Here is a 23,740-nt window from a genome sequence, read left to right on the forward strand (position 1 = left end):
GCATGTCTTTCATTTATAGTGAAGACACTTAAGGCAAACATCGAAGGATTTAATAAGCAAACTTTTATTCAGTAAATATAAAATGGTAATGTATGGAATACCATATGACGTGCAACAATTATTTGTCCAGACAAAATGCATCCTGAAATCAATGTCGTTGGTCCCTTAATGGGTTTCTTTAAAATAATTTGAAGCATATGCACATGATCCCAAAAACCAATCAACAAATTGATTTAACATCAGAAAATGAAGCACTTAAGTATTAACTCAGTGTGGAAAAACGTTTCATCATGGAATGTTCACATTACAAATCATAAATTCACTTTTAATGTATGAAAGAGGAAGGGAATCGAATCGTCTGAGGCACCAGTCACTTAATCATGAAGCAAATTATATGGGAAAGTATAGAACAAAGAGACCAGAATAACATTGTTTAGCTTCTAATGCTTACAGCAATGACACTTGACTTCTCAAAATATGCACAGAAATGAAGCATGACGAGAGCTTCAAAATGGATTACCGAGTAAGAAATAGTGTCATCCTGTTTCTGAAATGTTTAGTACAGAACAATACTAATGTCATACTCGTCAACACTAGCATCATAATTTGATAGTCTTAACCTCAATGATATGATTTCATGATAAGTACAAATAAAGATCAGAATTAACAAGAGAGCAAGAGATGTAACCATGTTCCACCAAGTCAATTATGAAATCATAATATCCTTATTACTTTCACCCTGGTTCATACATTGGCATTACTTCAAAGGTCTTTTCTCCAGTTACTGTGGGATAACAGGCAGATGTGAACAAACAGAAAATGAACAGATCTTAAAGCAGACAAAGCAGTGAATGAGACATGACAGAAAAGAGTATATAAGAAATAAATGGGATTAGAATGAACACAAATATATATTCCTCTGAAGAAGCAGAGATAAATGGCTACAAGTGAAACAGACACACCAAAACGTCATCAGCAGAGGTAACATCACCTACACTGCACCCATTATCTCTGCTTCATCAGGGGTACGAGTAAAGATGAGGAATATAAGAGTTTGATTGACTAAGGCAGAGTAAAAGCCTCATATGTTCTAGCTACTTGGATAATTATAAGACAAATAATCATAACATGAGGATTATGAAGTCCAGTATCTTCCTTAACAAGCTAAGGACAAAGAAGGTACATCTGCATTTCCTATCAGTCCGCTAAGGACAGGCCTAAAGTATTGTCAATGCCCCTCTTGTTTTTGGAGTGCTGTACAAAGGTGTTGTTCCAAAAGTAAATAGCACCAAAGTTCATTCATCATTTTCCTTTTTCCCATATTTCAAAATCCGTGTGAACTCTATGTAGTCGAAGTTACCCCTCTTGATAGGTGCGTCCCGAAACATTTCATCTACCTGGAAAAAAGAGCATTAATTAGAGCACCATTAAACCGTTTTTTCACTATGAAACCGCTTGTTCATGCACTTTTTCAAATGTCAACCATCATTTCATGACAAAATCCTTAAATTACTATTGAAAGTTGAACATATTTTTGAGACAGTGCGATGACAGTGCATGCATTAAATCAGAGTAAGCCTTTATCTTCAGTAACAGTGAGTGAGATAATTTAGCTTTACAATGTTTTTAGCAATATTCCAGCATATCACTGGGAGGGACACCAGAAATTGAAATGGCTTTCCTCATTGTACCCTATCTTCAGTAATGAGTTATGTGAAGAGAAAAAGGGATTAACTTTGCTAAATTACATTTACATAGTGACATGTATGTCCATGTGTTTGTGCTACAGCTTGTGCTAGTTTTAAAGAGCTAGTCCACTGTGACAACAAGAGATGTTGTTCTTTGGATACACCATGAAGACAATCTTGAGCTGCCCAGTCCTGTTTCATGGCTTCAGGCAGGAAAATAATCCACACCATCTTTTAGGGTCATGTGATCTGTTTAGACCATGGACATGGTTTCTTCATTAATAATTCTTTGCAGTCAGAATTTATGCACATGACTCCAAAGAGGCAGTCAAAGTGAATGAAGTTTAACACTGAAATAAGCATTTTCAGTCATATCACATCAGTAGTGAGTGAGTTTAGTTTTACGCCGCACTCAGCAATATTTCAGATATGTGGCGGCAGTCTGTAAATAATCAAGTCTGGACTAGACAATCCAATGATCAACAACATGAGCATCGATCTACGCAATTGGGAACCGATGACATTTGTCAACCAAGCGAGCCTGACCACCCGATCCCATTACTCGCCTCTTACGACAAGCATAGTCTCCCTTTATGGCAAGCATGGGTTGCTGAAGGCCTATTATACCTCAGGAGCTTCACGGGTCCATATCACAACAGTATGTGTTTGTTAAGACCTAATATCTTAGTAACTTGGATAAGCATGGATCATGTGGACCTATTCTGATGCAGAGTCCCAACTTTCAGAAAAGCCATATTGTATCCGATCTGGAGATGAACTGACAACATCTCATACTTACATCTTCATCATTAAACCTATCCCCCATGGTTGTCAGCAGTTCCCTTAACCTTTCTTCCGGGATGAGGCCTGCAATGAACATTACCAAGTAAACATCTGACAGCAACATTCAGGATAAAACATTTGCATCTATACTTCATGTTTTTGTCTGTTTGCTATTCGATGCCACTATCAGCAATACTTTCGCTACGAGGCAGAGGCCTGTAAATAATCAAGTCTCTCCAGTGATCAACAGTATGGAATCAATCTTCACAATTTGGATAAGATGACATTTGTCATTCAAGTTGGGCTAACCATCTGATTCTGTAGAGGACTGTGACAAGCATGAGTTGCTGAGGACCTTGTTCAAAACAGGATCTTCAAGGATGCATCTGTACACGATTGGACCCGTTTGTGATATGCAAGATGATATAGATGTTACAAGTAAAAAAAACCCTGACCACTTTACATAACTTAGTGCCATCAAATACAACTTAATATACCTGTACTGTCCTCATCGAAACAGGCAAATGCATTCTTAATGACATCTTCAGGGTCAGTTCCATTCAGTTTCTCTCCGAACATGGTGAGAAACATCGTGAAGTTAATTGGTCCAGGTGCAGCATTCATCATTTCATCGAGATAAGCTTCTGTTGGATTCTTACCTTGAAACAAACACAAAAATATAACAGAAACCTATCAATGCGGTGTTTGGAATTTAAACTGACATAGAAATTTGTGATGGCCACAGTCTAAGTAAATCTATCCTCAGTACTTTTCGTTACACTCCACTACAGAGTCTAACAAAACCTTATGGGAGGTCGCGTCAGGTAACCTTTCAGACTGACCAATCAGAACACAGCTTACCAAATCGCGAAAGTGCACATTCGCACATACCTTTTGAACTTTGTATCTTGAAAAGGTTCGTACCTGAATGATTCCGAATGCTATTTAGCGTACGCTTGCTTCCGGGTGAAGCACACAGTGTACATACAACCATGACAACTTTGAGTAAACAGTTTCTGAAAATGGTGTTTTGGGCAATATTCAAAGATGTCATCTTGCAGAAATATTAGCTAATGGTAACCATGTCAATAGAAACCCAAAAGCGTATATACCACAGGTCAATTAATTGTGTTATATGCGGATTTTTGTTTGTAGAGAGATCTGTGTCAGGGACCTGAATATTTTGAAGGTCCCCCCGATCCCCAAATAGTAGCCTTTGTCTGATTGGTTAACCGTCTCGCGTTTGATTGGACGGTCATTGGTCACTCAAAGGTTACATGACGCGACCTTCTACTAGGTTTTATTAGACTCAGTTGCTTAGACTGTGATGGCCAAAAATTAAGGGCTAATGGTCAAGAAATCCAAATGCATTTTCAGATTTAGCTATTCAATTATTTTTTTCAAAATACTGCCTTATACAGCAGCGAATGATTTTGCCTTTTCCAGTTTGCACTAGTACAAGTAAATTATAACTACCTCTGTTGCACCCAATGCAAGTAACATTTTCCACCACAAGTGCATGGCAGCAGTTTTAAGTAATAAAAAGGCAACAATCGAAACATCCTTTCATTTCCGGTCATTGAGTAATGTAGGTGTGAGTGAGTTGGGTTTTTTCACACCTCTTTTAACAATATTCCACTAATATCACAGCAGTGAACACCAGATATGGGTTACATATATTGTGAACATGTGGGTAATCAAATCCAGGCTTTCCGTCTGAAGAGTGAATGCTTTAACCACTAGGCTACCCAACCTCAACCATTAAGTAATGAGAGCTATCAGGAGATGGTGAGGTTGGTCATGAATACCCTTCTCACTCTCCTGACAAAGAATCATCTGTTGTCAATGGCAGCAATGAAAGTAATTATAGCCTGAAGCAGGCAATATTTTGATGGTGCAACTTGATAAATTCTCTCGGTTGCACCTGGTTCAGGCAGTGATAAAGTGAAATCATACACAATCAGCACCAAAGTTTCTAATCAGTGCATTTATTGTCACCAGGAACACAGTTTGTGCATGGAAGGAAGTGTTATTAATTATTTACACATGATATAAATATATTCCAAACATATTCATAACCAGGAAATAAAACATATATGATATCTCCGTTTGTCAATGCCTTTGACGGGTGTGACTGTAGCCAAAGTTAATATGTATGTCAGATTATTTCTTTTCATAAAGCTAGATCAAACCAGTTTTGCAATGGTTAACAGATACGTGCAGGACAATTAGCCTGTGTTGATATATGTGCAGCCAACCACGAAACCCTTAATTTATTACAGTATATATCTGTTCACCAACATAAACTATTTTCTGCAGTCCAAGTGAGTAATGCAAATTTAATTATACTTGTGATATATACAGCAACAAACAAGACTTCCACATTTGAAATATAAATCTTCAATCTTGCCATGATACACATGACACAGTACCAAGCTGAATCACACATTGAAATACGGAGGTAGCATGATAGGCGATGTACCATATTCATAGAAATGTTTTCAGAACTAATAAATTAGTATGTTAAAAACATTATAAATAAGCCAAAAGTCTAATAAGATGATGTACAGGAAAGGTTTTTGGCAGTAGCTCCCACCGAGTTGGTGGTGTTTTAGTAAGACAGAATTTTTTGCCCGAACCTTTTGACAACATCACCAAACATCACTATGGGATTTACTAAATCAGATTTTTAAACTAAGTGAGTGAATGAGTGTGTGACTTAGTTTTTATAAATATTCCAGCAATATCAGCACACGGGACACCAAAAATGAGCTTGTATTTTAAAACAAGTTTCACATTTTGGCAAAATAGGCACTAAAAACAAAAGTCAACCTGGCGTTCTTTGTTACGAGGAGATGATTGCTTCTTAAGCCTATTTTGCCAGTCTGTGAAACGTGTTCTAAAATACCACTGATATAGCTACGAAAAAAGTCGTAGTGGCAAAATCGAGAAGACATTCATACGTGCTAACCACAAAGCTACCTGACCTGACCACCCGATCCCGTTAGTCAGCTCTTACAACAAGATGAGTCGTCTTTTATGGCAAACATGGGTTGCTGAAGGCCTATTCTACCCTGGGACCTTCACGGGTCCTCTTGACACTACACAGAAGTCGGGGTTGTGCATTTTGTTTTGGTAAGTGAGTAAGCAAATACGGTTTTACACCGTTTTTAGCAATATTCCAGAAATATCAAGGCAGGGGGTCTCCAGAAATGGCTTTGTTTTGGAAAAATCATGACAAAAATCAGAAGGGGGGGAAATAACCCATTGCCTGACATCCAAGTCTAGTGTTTATTTCTGTCAGGCAAGCTAATTTGTATATCACGCAGTGCCGGTGTCCAGTGGACTTTCCCTTGTTAATTATGTTATTTATTTAAATAACCAACAAGAAAATCAGCTAGTATAGTGGACAACTTATCATGACAAGTGATTTTACAAGTGCCACTGTACCGAGGTACATTAGCAATCCAAGAATTAGTTCCATCCCTGATCAGTCTAATAGTAGTCAAACAGACCATATGAAATATAAAGTAATGTTATGAATTTTGTTTGGGGGACATTAATAGTTAGCATGTTTGGACTGAACACTGCATGTTTTATCTGAATATAAGTTATTTGCTCATCCATAACCCTACTTACTCACACATATTTTTTTTGTTTTGTTCTTTTTGTAGTGGTTATGACAGAAAAAGGTGAGCATGAATGTATACCAAAAAACAACTGCCAAAGGAGATACTTGCCATATCATATCAATACATACTATTCTCAAACTAGCTTATTATTTTGGAAAGTGATAATTCATTTGATGAACAAGTTGGCAGAACATCAAACCCAGCTTATGACTGAGAAATTTGAAAGTTTTACACCATCAACATCTTTCAGAAGACGAAATAAAAAATCACAATTTTTACAATTTACAATGGCGAATATAAGATGGACAATACACCGACATATGAATTCAACCTGCTGGTTGGAAAGTTTCTACAAAACTACAATTTACCTTTTTCATTAAAATAGATGATTTCTTATTCATGTTTCAGAACAGACCACATCAAATCATGCATATTATTTCATCAATAACCACTTCAACGTCCTTAAGAACAAATATATATATATATATAAACACTTATTACATACCCATTGATGCCAGCATATCATGCAAATCCTCCTTGTCAATAAAACCATCTCGGTTCTGGTCTATCATATTAAAAGCCTCTTTGAATTCCTGGATCTGAGCTTGGTCAAACATAGCAAAGACATTGGAAGTGGCACGCTGGGCCCTCTTCTTGGTGGTCTTTGCCTTGGTCTTTCGGCTTGACATTTTGTTGATTAGCAGACACAAGAATACGAAAAGAAAGATCTGAAGAAAAAAAGAAACAGTTTGGCATGCATTTTATTTATCTTTATGTATTTATTTTTCACACTCTGTAAAATACACAGGACCAACTCATCCTTTGGATCTACGGTAGGTTTCATTTGCTAGAAGACAAAAAATGTTCAAAGCAGATCCAGTTAATATGCCTACTTTCAATGAATGAAAGTAAACATAAGATTTCCATTCTTGGCCCCTGTATTTGTTTTTAATCATTTTAATTTCTATGCCGAAGAATATACGCTTATGTTATTTAACAAAACGCCTAAACCTGGCCATAATCCCTAAACTCTGAAAAATGGAATACATTAAAGTTGGGGTTACGGCCGGGGCTCTTACTGGACATTATTCATACATGCAAGACATACACTGTTAGAAAAATATGGAAGGAAGGTTATCACTTTCTAATCAATATAAAATAATTATTGGTAAGAGGTTTAGTCCACAACAAGAAGGGTACGGATGAAGAGAACTGTTTATACCTGCCCAGCCGTTCACAACAACGAATAATGATGTGTTCTTGAATCAATCACCTTATTTGAGGTGAATGGCAATTTAGCCAAAGGCTAAAGCAATGTCAACTGTTCACTAGTCGTCCAACCTGACCGACCACCTGCTTTAGGCGAAGATCGCAGGTGTCATGGTCTAATCATTAAATACTACCAGGAAGTCAGCTTAAGATTGTACAGCAACTGTTCTGATGCAAAACAGTAACATTCTAAGAGAAACGCCGTATTTGGTCAAAAGTAACCTTGATTTAAGGAACGTCACATCCGAGTGATTCATATCTCGTATTCAATGAATGACAAACATCCAGACGGAAGCTAAATTAGGTCACAAATTCAATCCATTTCCACAACAATAATTATGTATTATATACGATAGTGAAAGCTAATTCTGCGTACACACACACCAAATTCAATTATTCAGCTTAAACGAAAGGCTTGCAACCAGGACGAAATGTAGTAAAGAATAATATTTGGTTTAAAGTCGCACCCACCTGCAAGTCGCCGAGACTGTTAGTCGTTGAACGGAAATCTAACTGCACATGCGCGGCGTGATGTCCTACCGTAGCTTTTCGTTAGAAATGCGGTAACATAACATTCCTGTATGGGATAGGTAGAATGACGTCATTACTATGGGCTTGGAATTTTAAAAGTATAGCGGACAAAGAGTTATTTGGATCCACATGCCACTTTATTCGTGGACATAGACAAGATGAATTAAATTCCATGTTTCAATAAATTCTTAGACAAGCAACAAAAGTAGAAGCGTTCGTAAAATAACATATTCGCTGGAAATGTTAAGGTCAGATCACTTGTCACTCGTAATGAGTTAGTGACTTTGGTTTTACGCCGCACTCGGCAATATTTAAGTCTGGACCAGGCAATCCAGGGGTCAACAGCATGAGCACCGATCTGTGCAATTGGGAACCGATGACATGTGTTAACCAAGTCAGCGAGCCTGACCATAATGACATAATGATAATGATAATAATTCACTTATATAGCGCCTAGTATCCATCTGACCAGTTGCTCACTGGACGCTCTAATCAGAATCTGATTATCATTACTCCGGATAACCCAAGCTGCCCTCTTAAGCGCTAGAAGGTTATAGTCACAAGACTCTATCTCACCGGGTACCCATTTTCTGCTGGGTGAACAGAGGCAAATTTGAACAAACTCACCTGCCTAAGGTGAGACCACATGTTTCCCATGTGCTTCGTCGTGGGGCAGGACCGAAGTCCTAGAAACTCTCAGGAGTTAAACTACCAAACACGGCCACCCATCCAAAGACTGTCCGAGCTCGACGGTGCTTAACTTCTACTGATGGTGACCTGAGCACTTCGCACAGGACCACTCGCCACCACCACGCCACATAATGACACACAAAACAATATTCATTGAGCACGCCAAGTCAAGGCCCACGTTTCTATCTACAAGCATGGGGTTCTGTCGTCATTTTTACTAGGAGTCCAAAGAGGATTTGTATTCGATAAAAGCGAGAACCTTGCACCTCGTTTTTATGGACTCCGGATTGAAAGTTGTAAAGAACCAGATTAGACAGTCACAGACAGTACGGTTACTTCCTTGTTTGGAGTCCGCTGATCAGCTGTTACGTTGGGCAAATGCTTGTCCATTTCACTCTATAGTTGGTCATCAGTAAACCATGCTCGTCACAAGAAGCGACGAACGGATTCGGGTGGTCAAGCTCGCTGACTTGGTGAACACATATTATATCTCAATTGCGTTGATCAGTGCTCATGCTGTTGATCGCCGAATTGCCATTTCCAGACATAATCATTTACAGACCGCCGCCATACAGCTTGAATACTGCCTGCGGCCACCGGGCAGATCATATTATAATATTGTCGTTGAATAAACCAACCAAGACAATAAATGTGCTTATTACTTACAAAGGCGAACATGTCGGGGTGCATATTTTTCATAGGATGTCCTGGGGCAAAATATCATTTGCTCCTAATAACGTGACGTCAGGAACAATGCTCTGAAGTCATGTTTCTTCTATGACGTTGCGTCCTACATGCGGCGGGTATCCAATCTGCGTGTGAAAATAGATTTGGGTCTATTTTCCTCAATTTAACGACTTCGGTAATAAACAGAATAACATATTCGTGCCCATATCATACTATTTTTACGACACTCGTGCCTAAATACCGATTTATATCATACAATGGGTAGTGTTCTCGGCAGGATAAATCCAACGGATATTTTCGGTTGGGTTTCATGATCAGGGGCAAATGAAATCACATGTTTTAAAATTTTAAAGTAGAATGACATTGTATGATAAATAGGTTATCACACTCGTGTGCTTTGGGATGGTTAATAACCTGCATTAGGAATAAACACCATGTATATAGCTCTCCAAGGCTCGCTAAATATACAATGTTTATTCCGGCAGTGTAGGATATTAACCATCCCAAAACACACTCGCGTGATAACTTATATATATCTCGCTCTCGCTTGGGAAATACGAACATTTAGACACTCGTGTCATAAACACAGTATGTCAGACATGGGCACTCACATAATGTCTTCTGTTTATTAACACCGCAACAACTGCCAATAATAGCTAACATTATATTCAAGGTATCTGGGAGGTCAGACCTCCATGAGCTTGGATACCAATGGAACATGTTGATATTTTGCGAAATTTTCTGTCAATTAGTCATTGAAATTCAACCTGGATCAATTATTTTTACCATAACCGCGTTATTAACATTCTTTAAAACTGCATACACTGTGTAGGAATATCAATAAAGTGGTTATATACCTTAACTCACTTTATTTAACCAGTCACAAACTAGGGAAGTACTGACGTATGATTTTATACGATAAACAGAATCTGACACACTTATATATTAATAATTCAGCATGTGTGCCCTTCGTTTCTTTTTGTTAAACTGTATTCGTTCTGCGTCAAAAGGTACATGTAGTATATTTCACCCTGGTGATTATAAACGTATTACAATCCCCCCAAAGTGCATAACTATACATGTGGTGCTGCCAAGTGTTTGTCCATACCTGAACATAAAAATGGGCAAGGCTGCAGTTTTGTCATGGTAAGTAACCAGTTGATAGGTGATAACTGTAAAATACTCAACAACAACAAGAACAACAACAACAACAAGGTGTATATACATTGTATCTATGAATTATCTATGAATAAAGAGGTGAACAACTTTGTTTTGTTCATTGAAGAATTTCCGCGTGAAAGAGATGACAAAGAAGTTCAACTTTCAGAATGACACACTCATTCTGTCTGTTATAGTTGTTGTTTGGTGCGGGACAACTAAATCTGGTAATTATAATATGGCCATTGTTTTGTCTAATAAACCGAAGAGCGTCTGTATTTTCATATTATTTTCATCATACATTCATTGTTCGGTTTTCACCAATCATGCAAACCAAAATGCTTACGTTCTTTCTTTTTGATTCAGCTATCATTGTATTAACTTGATTGGTAGCTAAAGTATGAAATGTTACTTTCACTGTACTGAACATTCTGAAAAATACGTAAAATAGTTTTAAAGGGGCACTGATGCGGAGCGAATAATGTTTCTCGCCAACGGTCTAAGAAAGAAACCAAACTCAAAATTGGTCAGCCCCCACTCCCTCGACCGTGACGGACAAAGGGACTGGGCTCCGGTCCATATTAGCAGAATTTCTTCACCTAAACAGTCAGGAGGCCGGATGCCCATCATATGCCTTTATTTGAAAATAACAAAATAACAAAGCAACAAAATAGCCCAGCAGTGTAGTTTTTTTTCGGATGCTTGGGTGGTATAGTGACTGCTCCAATTTGATGCTATTTCTGTGTTTTTCACGTCGACATTTAATCATGTTATGTGAAAATATTACGTCTACAGGGACGTAGCAAGCCATTTGTTTCAGTCCGAAAGATTGCAACGCTTTATATTTAGATAGTTTTGAGTGTTGGCCCAGTTGTGACAGCAAATGCCATAGGTAAATTTTGGTAGCTACCCTGGTTTATTATCTATGATAATAAAAACACACAGTTGATTTATTTGATTCCGTAAACTAAAAACAATGACTTTGCCATTGGTAGAGAAATCTGAAAATTTTCTTACATAAAAAAAAATGATTACACCTATTCACCCAAGAACACAGCAAATGCCTGTGCATATTTCTTATGAAACAAGCCTGCTGCTTTAATGGTTGTCAGTTGTTATGATGCATGGCTTTGTCCAAAGTCATATTTTTGTCCAATACACACTCTTTCATGTCATTATTACATTTTCGCCAAGCCTGGATGACTCATTGCTCCGACGGATATAAATATCTCTTCAAACTAGATTTTTTTCGAAAAGTGATAAGCTATCCGGTTTCCTCTTGAAAGTTGAATACATGTTTCTCTCACTGCCGTTATGTTCAGTCATTATTGCTGTTTTGCCACCTAAATCGCCATTATCACTTGAAATACAACGTAAGTTTTCGATACATTTACCACAGCATAGACATAATGTTTATATATAAGGTTCTGTTTCTAAAAAGATTCGTTTCAATATTTCATTAGTGCATGATGTACACGGAAGCGGAAGTCGTGGTTTTCAAGATGGCGGCAAAACAAAGTTTGCACAAAAGCAAAAGTATCAAAACGTGAAAAAATATGAACCGCGTGATGCACACTAATCTTTGCGCAGTCTTTTCTACCCATGTGTTCCTAGTTTCTGTTTGAATTGTATTGTCAAGATGAGCGCAAATTCTGTTGAAGAACGTGTCACTGATGTGATTTCGGACTTGCTGGTAAGCAAAACAAATGAGTGCATTGTTAGAGTACTGTCGCGGGATCGAAAGTAGAATTAATTCTGCGTTCGCAGTAACGTAAATTGGTTTGAAGACTCGTGCCAGTGGAGCTGCAGTAGTTTCCTGATTTTTTACATAATTAGCAGACGCCACTCTTCCAGACTACTATGCTAAGGACAATAAATACCGGCACATAAGTAAAACGTCATTTATTTCATGTACCGAAAACGACACCTTTTATTTATCTTAAAAATAAAAAAGAACTATTTATGTTGTGTTTCTTTATGCTTGTAGATGTTTTGTACCCCTGTTTGTCATTATTTTCAAACAAATTACAGTTGATTGCTTCACCTCACTGTTATAATACATCTTGTAACAACACAATCAATGTGAAAAACAAAACCTTTTATTGACCAGTTTAGTGTCAGTGACTCACCAAAGTTGGTTTTGGTCCATCTTGGGAGAACCTCCATGATTACCAGGTGAAACCCTTAAGTTTCTTGCATTTGATCAAATCAAGGCACTTAGCAGGGTCTAATATGTGTGTAAATATCTATGTACAATTACATGCTTCATTATACAGCTGTCAGTTTCATTTTCTTACAGAGAAGTCATGCCATTGAGGAGGCATTCTGCAACATAATTGTTCACAGTGAAGAAAATGATGCCTGGAACAGCAAGTACAGTGTAGAAAAACTGAAGAAGCTATGGCAGACAATACCACAGGTTAGTATACTGTATGGCAGGCAATACTACAGGTTGGTTAACTCAATGGCAGACAATACCACAGGTCAGTATTCTGTGTATGGCAGACAGAGAGCACCACAGGTTGGTATGCTGCATACTACAGGCTAGTTTGAAATTGTGCATTGTCGACAGTACGGTTACTTCGAAATGCAGGAGACTACACATGGTTTTAGGCTTCAAAATTTAACATATTTCTGGTGTCAAGATCAAGTCAATATTATTATGATACTGTTCAAACAGTTTGGTTGTAAAAGCAGTGGCTGAAATCCAGATCTATTGTAAATGCACCCTGTTCCCAAAAAGCTCCTAGGGAAACCTCTTTAGGTCTTCTGATCACAGAGTGTACAACAAAACTTTCCTCCCAACAATGTATGTGTGTAGCCAAGATTAAGAGAGTCCTTCTGCAACATATCAGTCTGTTCCAAAACATGCCAAAACTAGTTGCCACCAGATGAGACAGGTAGACTTTAAGAGTTATTATGACGACTGTTATTAGCTGAGCTTTCAAGACTGCACAGAATTTTCTTTGACTTCGGCTTTCAATGAGTAATGTAATTTGCAGATATGCAGACAGGTGTCTAATCTTGCAGATTAAGATGTCAATACATTGAGAATCTCATGAGATTTTTTGATTACCAGGCTTATTGAAACATTTGCTGTGAATCCTTGTGTTTATCAGCAGAGTTATTAATGTGTGTAACCATTACGATGTGATGTATACCAGCTTGTTCTAGTTTGTTTGATAAGAGAAGTTTCATAAGAATTTCTCACAGAATCATAAATATGTGTTTAAATGACTATGTGAATTGCCCCAACCCATTTTGAAAACGTTTTGAAATGTTTCATAACAAATATTTGCGTACATGCAAGGCCATATATATTGTATTGTGTTTTAATTGTTGCAGGAATCACAAGACATTGGTCTACGCACATTTGTAGATTTGTTACACCGCCAGTGCAATGCCAGCCGAGTGAATCTTCTGTGTGACCTGTTGGAATCAATGGTGGAGAACTGTGTTGTAGCTCCAAGGTACTGAATCTGCATTCAAACGTTAAAGGAATCAACAATCATGGGCAAAACTATATCCCAGTGTTTGTGTAAACAGGGAGTCAAATATCCTCTTTAGTGTCTTGAATGAATATAGCCACGGTCATACTGGTTAGTATTCTTTAAAGTAGACAACACTGCATGAGAAATACCAGATTATTGATCAAAGTGAACTCTCATTTTGATGATTTAGATCTATAAACAGTCTTAAGATGGTAGTGTATCCGTATTTTACTTACAGAAATATGGCTTTTGTGTATCAATTTTTTCTACTGTGCAGCAATAAGCAGAAATAGAATTAATATACGTGTGTAATAACATGATGCATTATTCTAGATCTATCTGTGAGGCTTTACTGACATGTGATGGACTAAGCTACAGCCAGCCTCTGTTGTGGAATGCTACTTTCAAGCTCATTAGGAAGATTATCGGAGGAGTGGACTACAAGGTGAGTTCAAGGAATGGTGGGAATGCATTAATATTGAGTTAAGTATTTGGTATTTATGAGATAAAGTGGATTGATTATGTAAATAGTATTGATAACACAAGAAGTTATTGAAAATGATGAAACTATTTCTCATTGAACAAGTATATATGGATGACAACTTCTTTAATTCTCGAGCCCAATGTTCTGTTACAAGTTCTTGTATCATTTTTAAGTCTGAATGGTACAGAAAGAGAACAGGTGATATACTAGTAGATACACCATAAGACTAATTAATAGTGAGTGAGTGAGTTTAGTTTTACATCGCACTTAGCAATATTCCAGCTATATGGCGGTGGTCTGTATATAATCGATTCTGGACCAGACAATCCAGCAATCAACAACATGAGCATCAATCTGTGCAAAAGGGAACCGATGACATGTGTCAACCAAGTCAGCAAGCCTGACCACCCGATCCCGTTAGTCGCCTGTTGCGACAAGCATAGATGCCTTTTATGGCAAGCACGGGTTGCTGAAGGCCTATTTTACCCCTGGACCTTCACGGGTCAGACTAATTATAATAAAGTGATGATAATGAATAAAGGGATAACAGAGGTTTGGAAGGATAATCATAGGGGTCGATAGAAGCTCGTGATACACAGAGCATCGAATGTATACAAGATTAACAATGTCATGGTAACAACAAAAGGGTACTCCCTGGAAGTATGTATTTTCAGCTGGTATGTGAAATACAAAATAACAACAAAAATGTAATGCTGTGACTATGGCATGGTTTTCACTATGATGAATTGTCCCTTGTGCAGGGAGTGCGAGATCTGCTGCGGGTGATACTAGATAAGTTGCAGAATTCCCTGCCGTCAGATAATGTGGCCATCCAGCCAGAGGTGGAAGTGGTGACCGATGTGAGTATCCCATTGTGGCTGAACTAACAACACTTGCAGGGGGAACAACATATGTCAGCAAACCAAGGCGCGAAATTGTGTCCACATTTTGGTAGCCAGTCAGACTAGCTATGGCTAAAGTTACTACTAGTTTACAAAATAATTCACAAGCCCGAAATTTGAATGTAGAAAGTTAAGCATATGGCGAGAAATAGATGAGAATACGATATTGTTGGCATGCCGCAGGTTTTATCATTAGGCTGCTAATATGGTGAACATTTTTATCAGGCCATAATGTTGCATGATTTAAATGTGTATTATAACTTATAAGTGGGAGAGTGGTATGTTTACAAAATGTCCCCATGAAAATTCACTAGCTAGTTGGGCCAATGACTGTAAAAAATTACTGTCCCAACTGGATTTTACAAGCCATGGGCTACAGACTGGTACAGATTGTCTTGAAAATCTTTATAAATAGTTAACCAAAAATTTGGTATGATTTATAAATAGTTAACCAAAAATTTGGTATGTGTTTACAGGACATTAATACCTTGATGGAGTTCGAAAACGGAATCTGTGTATGATTCTTTACAGTGGCATATATCATGCATTTCATGCGTTTATGGCCCTTGTCATGCGTTTCATGACTTGTGCCTATATTTTCAAAGCTCTCTTAGCACTAAGATAGTCGTAAGTTAACTTACTACTCTCTCAGCACTAAGAGAGCTTTGGAAATCTAGTCCTTGGTGCACATTATTTCCAATGGGAACAGATTTTCTCAAAAAGTGTTACAGATAGGGATACAAATTTGGTATGTGTTACAAGGACATGAATGCCTTGATGGAGTTAAAAAAAGCAGGACCTTTATGGCAGGGGATATTGATGATCACAACTTCTTGTTTGATTTGACATTGTTCTTGGTGTCATTCCAATGAAGCAAACATTCAAAAGTTATTCTTCCTCCACAGGTTGTGACATATATCCTGGACAGAAATGCATGTCTCCTACCAGCATACCTGGCCATTAATGAGATCACCAAAGTCTGCCCTGATACCAGCACATGGCCGCAATGGGTGAGATACCTGTCCTGGCAGTCCTAGGGATTCCTATATACACTTCATATTCAGTATAGTGTCATTTGAGCTTGTGTCGGTCCTTCTTGGCAGGTTTTGTTGTTCGTAGAATAAAACTTTCTACTTTCATTTTGATTTCAATATTTGGGTTTAAGTGAATATGTGCTCTCATTCAAGGTTTGATTATTTATCCACTACCACAACGCGAAACGGGGACTATGTATTCAGCAGTGTCTGTGTGTACGACCTGATTCTTGTTAATGTGACATCTCATTAACTGTTGTACACAATTTCTTCAAATTTGGTGACAGCCTACATAAGGAAATTAAGCAGTCACCCGTCATTTTGGGTGACCTTGACCTTATTTTCAACGTCACTTTTCAAATGCGATATCTAATAAAACATTGCACCCAGTGTCTTCAATTTTGCCAACATTGGATGATTATGCAGACTACATTCATTTCAGGCATCTTGTGTGAGACCAAAAAGTAAATCATAGTGAATATGTTATAAATGTGTATCTTTTCTAGTGGTGGGGTACATTGCCATATTAGTGGCAAACACCTGTTGCTATTATTTTCAAAGTATTTTTTCTGAACTTATATGCTGATAAAATTTGTTCCACTAAGTTCCAGTGTTCTGCTTCATGATTCATTTCAGAGCAAAAATTGTAAACAATCTAGAAGTGGTCAAGCATACTGACTTGGTTCAATGTATGTCAGTGTTTCCAGTGATGTGGATCTTTGCTCAAAATAACAGTCCCTCATTTGCTTAGTCATTAAAATTATGTACAAAGTACCATTTAACATACTAATCATTGTATCATTAAATTATATTCGCCATGTCATAGAAATTGAATAATGATGTCTCTTGTATCAGTATATTTATATATAACTGTAGACACTGTTGCTTTATGTGATTGATGTGAACTCTTTTTTCTTATGATCAATAATTAATTCATCATTTACAACCCATGACCTGTGTTCATGTTGAAATTAGAACAAATTAAGTCGCCACCTTTACACTAATCCCGCTGGTAAGCCCTGATATAAACGTTACTATAACAACACTAAACATGAAGGAGTACCTTACTCCACCTTTGCGCGAAAAGCTGAAACTAAAATGTTGCCTGCCTGGGAATGAACCACAACTGATCACTGATGCATCCTACTATCAATACATAGATTGACAGCAGTGTGGATTGCTCTGTATACTTTTAACAGTGCATCTGGAAGTACTTCAGCTAGATTAGTCAGGGAAAACTTGAGTATAGGCTAAGGAGGACAGTGGAAATGAAATATTTTATAAATATTTAGAAGTATCAAATAAACTGAACATGAACATCTTGTGGTTGTCACTTTCCTCAGGGAGTAGGGTTCTTGTATAAACACCCAAACACATTGTGGCAAATGTCCACCCTTTTGTCATGAAGGCGAAAGCGAATAACTGCCAATGTTTATACATGCCCTAAAAAGTCACTTCCTGCAAAGACACCTGAGTTCTATTCACAATCAGATGAGATGGAAGTTTCTAATGACATGTATCATGTTTTGTAGAGTATGGGGAAGATGTTGTCGAGTTTTGTGGACAGTTTCCGACCAGCTGCTCAGATGGTCTCCATCGCAGGTGAGAATCTTTACTCCAGCTATAAAAGCACAGGTCATGACATCAAATTTGAAACCATAAATATCAAACGTCTTGGGGTGAAATAATGTACTGTATTTCTTGTGAACCAGGGCGAAGTCATCTGTTGCCAGTAGTAGGGCACTCCATGTCCATGAATAACGTATGGCGTCTCAACACCACCACACTTCGGTTCCATCTCAGCGGCCCTCTCCCCTACGACAAGGCAAGTTAAGCGACTTACTTACGCTTTACATGAATTACACTAACAAATTGATATTTTATGACCTGAAGTTAAGTGTCTTCAGCTTACAGAGATACCAACCTCTACGAATTTATCATAGGCACTATGAGTTTTATCCTCAATAGCATTGCATTAGAATTTCAATGAAATTTGAAGAAAATTCATTAACATTTAGATATTCATACAAAAATATATCTTTTCATCAATCAACACATTGACTGCCACTATAACTATACTTGTGTCAGTGTCTGCTCGGATTTGCCACTATGCGTTATCCTATAGCTACATCAGTGATATTTTAAAACAAGTTTCACATGCTGGCAAAACAGGGAGAAGAAGCAATTGTCTCCTGGCTGTACCAAAGAATACCAGGATACATTTGTTTCTGGTGCCTATTTTTTTCCAGCTTGTGAAACTTGTATTTAATACCACTGATGTAACTATGAAATAACTTTTTGTGGCAAACTCAACAAGAATTGGACCTGTGAAGATCTGGGGTCGAAAAGGTCTCCAGCAGTCCATGCTTGCCTCTAAAAAAGACTATGCTTGTTGATAGAGGTGACTATGGGAACAGGTTGTTAGGCTCGCTGACTTGGTTAACAGTAGGTAAAACTGTGTCCACTGTGAGCTTGTGTGAATAGGAGACGGGTTGTGTCATTTTGGGTTTAGTGTTTTGAATGGGGGTCTAGATCTTTGTTATTGATATTTGTTTGAAGTGATTTAGAAACCCCATAGTATATACTACTTTGACACATGTCATATCAGTTCCCAACTATGCAGATCAATGCTCATGCTGTTGGATGGATAGTCTGGTCCAAACTCGATTATTTACAGACCACTGCCATATAGCTAGAATAATGCTTAGGGTGGCATAAAACTAAATTCACTCACTCAAGTAGAATTGATGCCACAAGTATGCTTGTGAGAGGCAGTCAACATGCTCAATGTAATGCTGATAATTTGGAGATCTGCTGTTGGAGACATGTGAAATTAATGCTTCACTCTTGATTAGCGTCATAAATATTCAGTTCACTACTAATTTTATTTTCAAATGACAAATACTGACCCTTGAAACTACTGTTTGCAACACTTTGGGGCTGGCACCTCTGTGCTTAACATAAAGATGAAGTTGATGATGCGATTATGACACATTATTGTTGCACTTAAATAGCCATGTTCTTTTTCAGCATTTGAATGTGTCTTCAAAGTTTGAGTCTTCCATTGTAACGGTTTATTTGATTACAGTTGTGTCTCGTTAAAGCAATAGTTATGTTAAGCTGATGAAGTGACAGAAGCGTGTATATATCCATTCAACATGAAAATGTAAACATGTATTGAAATCTTTTGACTTTTTTTTTTTGTAACCCTTATCTCTAATATACCACACTCTAATATACTAAACAGCATTCCAAAATAAATTACTGTGAAATATAATGATCTGAGAAATCAGGTGCATGAATAAAGTAGGAAAAATTGAAAAAGTTGACATTCTTGTTTCCCCTTCAGTTTCAGTAATTCATTATTCACCATGGAAACTGTAAATGTACACACTTTGGTTTGCTAGTTTATTGTTTTCCTTTAGTTTTGGTATTGTGAGTTACTGAGTAAAGGACTGAAGAAGGTTACACAACACCAAATGTTTTCTCATAGACTTCTATAGTAACCTTATATTTTTAAAAAAAATATCCAGCCTATCAACAGCCATTCCATGTACACATGGGCACAGTCTGGCCTCTAAGCTACAATAAAACACAAGTTGTGGCCAATTTGTCCGGCACATTTGCCAAGCACAGGAAGCGGAACACATCAACCCCCAGCTCCGCACCAAATGTCACCTACTTCAAAATATATGTACACACATAAGCATAACCCATGGTGATAAAAATGACAGCACTAAATACTTAAAATTGTGGTCAGATTTAATAACAGGGTGGATGTGCTTTTAAAACACATACACATCTTACATTATTTCATCCAATCACAGCTGTCACAGGCCTCTGTCTGTTTGAGTTGTTTCCATACGGTCCTCGCTCGGGCAGCATGTGATACTGATATAGTGTAGTGGAACCTGTACAAAAAATGGTCTGCATCTGCACTAGGCCAATCTGTGATTTATGTACTGTACATACATGTAGCTTCTCAGAAAAAAAATAAAACTGCATGAAACCTCAATATTTTTTTCTGTCCAACATATCTTTTATGGCAAAAGAATAAAGAGATTTGCTGCACTGATAGAGGTGTAAGAGTTACATCATGTCTACTTCATCAAAGCTTTGCATAAATGCATTTCTGCTTTCATAGAGAAAGTTTTCAAATCATGTATATACCATGGGAGTTTACTCCTATTTCACAAAAGAAGGGGGTCATGGGTTGATTCCATACATGACTGGGGCTGCCTAGATCATATCAACCCAGAAAATATTTTGAAAGACCAAAATCATGGAATACAGGCCAGAAATTGGAGAGATTTCACATTAAGCAGCTTTAGCATCATGACATATGTAAGGCTGGTTGATGAAGTTTGTCAGAAAGTATTAAGTGAGGAGATGCATAATGCCTAGCTGTCTGGAACACTGATCAGAGTACCCTGTCGCCTGTTCGTCGATCAAGGCAAATGACCCCTTAAACAGATGAAGTCACTTTTAGACCACAGCATGATAGGAACTTATGCTTGAATCTATTGATTCATCAAGCTAAGACTTTAAAAACTTCCAGGAAATCAAAACTATCTACTGTGTATTGTTTTGAGGTTGTTAGACTTGACAGTTTCATGTATAAGCCAGTTTACAGGGTACAAAGTGAAAATATCCTCATAATTTTGGAAATTGATTGGTTAAACTGCCCAAAACTGAATATTTGTATTCAGAGTTAACAGTATTTGACAGTATCAGCTAAAAACAGTGTTTCTCTGCAATAATTTATGGGTTACTGGGTGACAAGAAGACATATTGTCTATGGGTAAACAAGGGAGATAATTTAAAGACATCACACACTCTCATGTCAATAAAATTTGTGGTCAGACCCACTCTACAAGGGTCAGTTGTTATTATTTACATCTAATCAACTTCTTGGGTTCATGTACAGCCCTTAATTCATGTCTGGCAAAAAGAAATACTGCACAGTGAGGCATTAAGAGAGCATGGTCAGAAACCTCTAATGGATGACGATGACCGAGTGGTGGAAGTTACCAGTCAGACATTGTGGTGTTTTAACTGGACTGGGGTACTTAAATGTACTGTATGTACCTATATATCCAAGTACTGCAACTGCTACAAGGTGGTAAGGCATATCGAAGAAAAGGGTGTGTGCTTGATTAGACGCAGTCAACAACAGACTTCAGACCGGCTTGTCAAAATACCACATTGGATGTGAAGGCTTCTGTTTCTGCTGTATGTGTGCATACACACCTCCCCATTCATCAACAGGCATTCTGCAAGCTGAAAATAATGTTGTTATTACATTAAATGTCAAATCATAAAATCCAAAACAGCAATGAGACAGTTGTAGATAAAACAAAAAATAATTTTGAAAGTCATATGTGTTAAAAAGGGGGATTTTTTTAAAAAAAAGTAAAGAAAATTAAGTTGATTCACATGCAAAAGGGGTCAGGCAGAAAGAATTGACCATATGCTTCAGTGTTTACATTTAAAACAAGGGTTTGTGACATCTTCAGCTGTCCAGTGAACATATTTCATGATTTTCTTATCATTTAACTTTAATTTGACCCTCAGGGGATTACCTCAGACACTCACATTGTTATAATAGTGTTGATTTTGGCTTACTTTGTTGTCAAATTCATCAATTCCAACAAATTCAGAAGCAGGTAACCATTAATCAAGGGTAGAACTCACCATAGGGGTCTATTACCACTGTTGGGCCTCAAAACGAAGCAACGTTCATATTCACAACACTAGAACAATCTATTCCACTCAAAACAACCCTATCTTTACTCCCATCACCTTTAAATTTGCCTCCACATTAATAGTGACTTGTTTCCATGGTGAAATAAACACAGGAAGGCATGTAAAGTATGACTTACTGAAATGTGCTCGAACCCTACAGGTTACACAATACCAAATGTTTTCCCATAGACTTCTATAGTAACCTTATATTTTTAAAAAAAATATCCAGCCTATCAACAGCCATTCCATGTACACATGGGCACAGTCTGGCCTCTAAGCTACAATAAAACACAAGTTGTGGCCAACTTGTCCGGCACATTTGCCAAGCACAGGAAGCGGAACACATAAACCCCCAGCTCCGCACCAAATGTCACCTACTTCAAAATATATGTACACAGATAAGCATAAGATAAAAATGACAGCACTAAATACTTAAAATTGTGGTCAGATTTAATAACAGGGTGGATGTGCTTTTAAAACACATACACATCTTACACTATTTCATCCAATCACAGCTGTCACAGGCCTCTGTCTGTTTGAGTTGTTTCCATACGGTCCTCGCTCGGGCAGCATGTGATACTGATACAGTGTAGTGGAACCAGAACATTGGCTGTGTGACATCCATGTTATCTCGGCAGGCGATTCAGGACCCCCAGACTAACTTGTTGAGATACGTCCTAGAGCAGCCCTATTCCCGTGAGATGGTGTGCAACATGCTGGGGCTGAACAAGCAGGTACGCAGCAGTTTTGTAGCATATACATGTATTTGGGCATGTACATATATTTAAGTAAAACATTCTTTCTGACTTAAACCTTCTTTATTGCAATGAATGTGACATTTTGGTGTAGGTATCTCAGCGGAATGTGGGAGTGAAGCCAAAATTGATGCAGTCTTTGAACATTTTCCACTCTCAGGAATTCCATTTATGTAGTCTACTTTGACACTACTTGATTGGAAACTCTTTGCACTGCATCAGAGGTCTTGGTTTGATTAACTGACGTAGGTATAATGTGTGGAGCCACACTAATAAAACTGAAATATTACTTAAGGCTTCATAAAACCTATCCTATTAATCACTATGCAGTGTTAGATTTGGGTGAAAGTTTGAGTGGGTCCAAATTGATGAAAATAATGTTTCTGGACCCCCTCCAATGTTAAATAGATGGGCAGATGTAAAATAGAGGAGGTCTTCACTGAATTTGATGAGTCAAAACCCTTCAAAACCCTCTCCTGAGCCAACACTGACTATGCAAATAGAGTTTTTTCTTCTCTTTTTGCATGTAGTTCTGTTGCTAATGACAGGTTTAAGACACAGGCATGTTTCATAAATTATTCACGTGTGTAAAGGCATAATGCAAGACTTGTAAGACTTACTAAGAATTCATTCAAATCGTTCAATGTTCTGTATCAGGCCAAACAGCGCTGTGAAGTTCTTGAGGACCAACTTGTAGACCTGGTTGTTGTGGCAATGGAGAGATCTGAATCTGAGGGTGTCAACGATGATGCTGGGTTGAGTCAGTTGCTGTGGCAGCACCTTTCTAGTCAGTTGATATACTTTGTGTTGTTCCAGTTTGCAAGCTTTCCTCACATGGTCATGTCCTTGTATGAAAAGGTATGTAAATTGCACATTGTTTCTGGTATTTCA

At 37.7% G+C, this 23,740-nt stretch overlaps 2 protein-coding genes across 3 annotated transcripts in view; one reads left to right on the plus strand and one right to left on the minus strand.

Annotated features, from left to right (window-relative positions):
* Window positions 1-48: 48 nt before the first annotated feature.
* On the minus strand, window positions 49-7,932 carry LOC137292227 (myosin regulatory light chain 12B-like). The gene is made up of 5 exons (XM_067823805.1): window positions 7,844-7,932; window positions 6,609-6,831; window positions 2,969-3,130; window positions 2,488-2,555; window positions 49-1,397 (listed from the first exon to the last, which is right to left on the minus strand). The coding sequence occupies exons 2-5, from the start codon at window positions 6,790-6,792 to the stop codon at window positions 1,296-1,298; spliced, it is 516 nt and encodes a 171-aa protein (XP_067679906.1). The 5' UTR covers window positions 6,793-6,831; window positions 7,844-7,932; the 3' UTR covers window positions 49-1,295.
* A 3,981-nt stretch (window positions 7,933-11,913) lies between these two features.
* The window catches only part of LOC137292217 (mediator of RNA polymerase II transcription subunit 23-like), a 38,017-nt gene continuing 26,190 nt past the window's right edge, over window positions 11,914-23,740 (plus strand). For both annotated transcript variants that reach the window (XM_067823790.1, XM_067823789.1), the window contains exons 1-10: window positions 11,914-12,131; window positions 12,738-12,857; window positions 13,784-13,908; window positions 14,263-14,374; window positions 15,175-15,273; window positions 16,221-16,325; window positions 17,882-17,951; window positions 18,062-18,174; window positions 22,733-22,828; window positions 23,507-23,707. In XM_067823790.1, the coding sequence (XP_067679891.1) occupies window positions 12,078-12,131; window positions 12,738-12,857; window positions 13,784-13,908; window positions 14,263-14,374; window positions 15,175-15,273; window positions 16,221-16,325; window positions 17,882-17,951; window positions 18,062-18,174; window positions 22,733-22,828; window positions 23,507-23,707 (1,095 nt within the window). In that variant the 5' untranslated portion in view covers window positions 11,914-12,077. The remainder of the gene's footprint in view (window positions 12,132-12,737; window positions 12,858-13,783; window positions 13,909-14,262; window positions 14,375-15,174; window positions 15,274-16,220; window positions 16,326-17,881; window positions 17,952-18,061; window positions 18,175-22,732; window positions 22,829-23,506; window positions 23,708-23,740) is intronic.

The sequence above is a fragment of the Haliotis asinina genome, chromosome 7 (assembly GCF_037392515.1).
Source record: "Haliotis asinina isolate JCU_RB_2024 chromosome 7, JCU_Hal_asi_v2, whole genome shotgun sequence".
NCBI lineage: Eukaryota > Metazoa > Mollusca > Gastropoda > Lepetellida > Haliotidae > Haliotis > Haliotis asinina.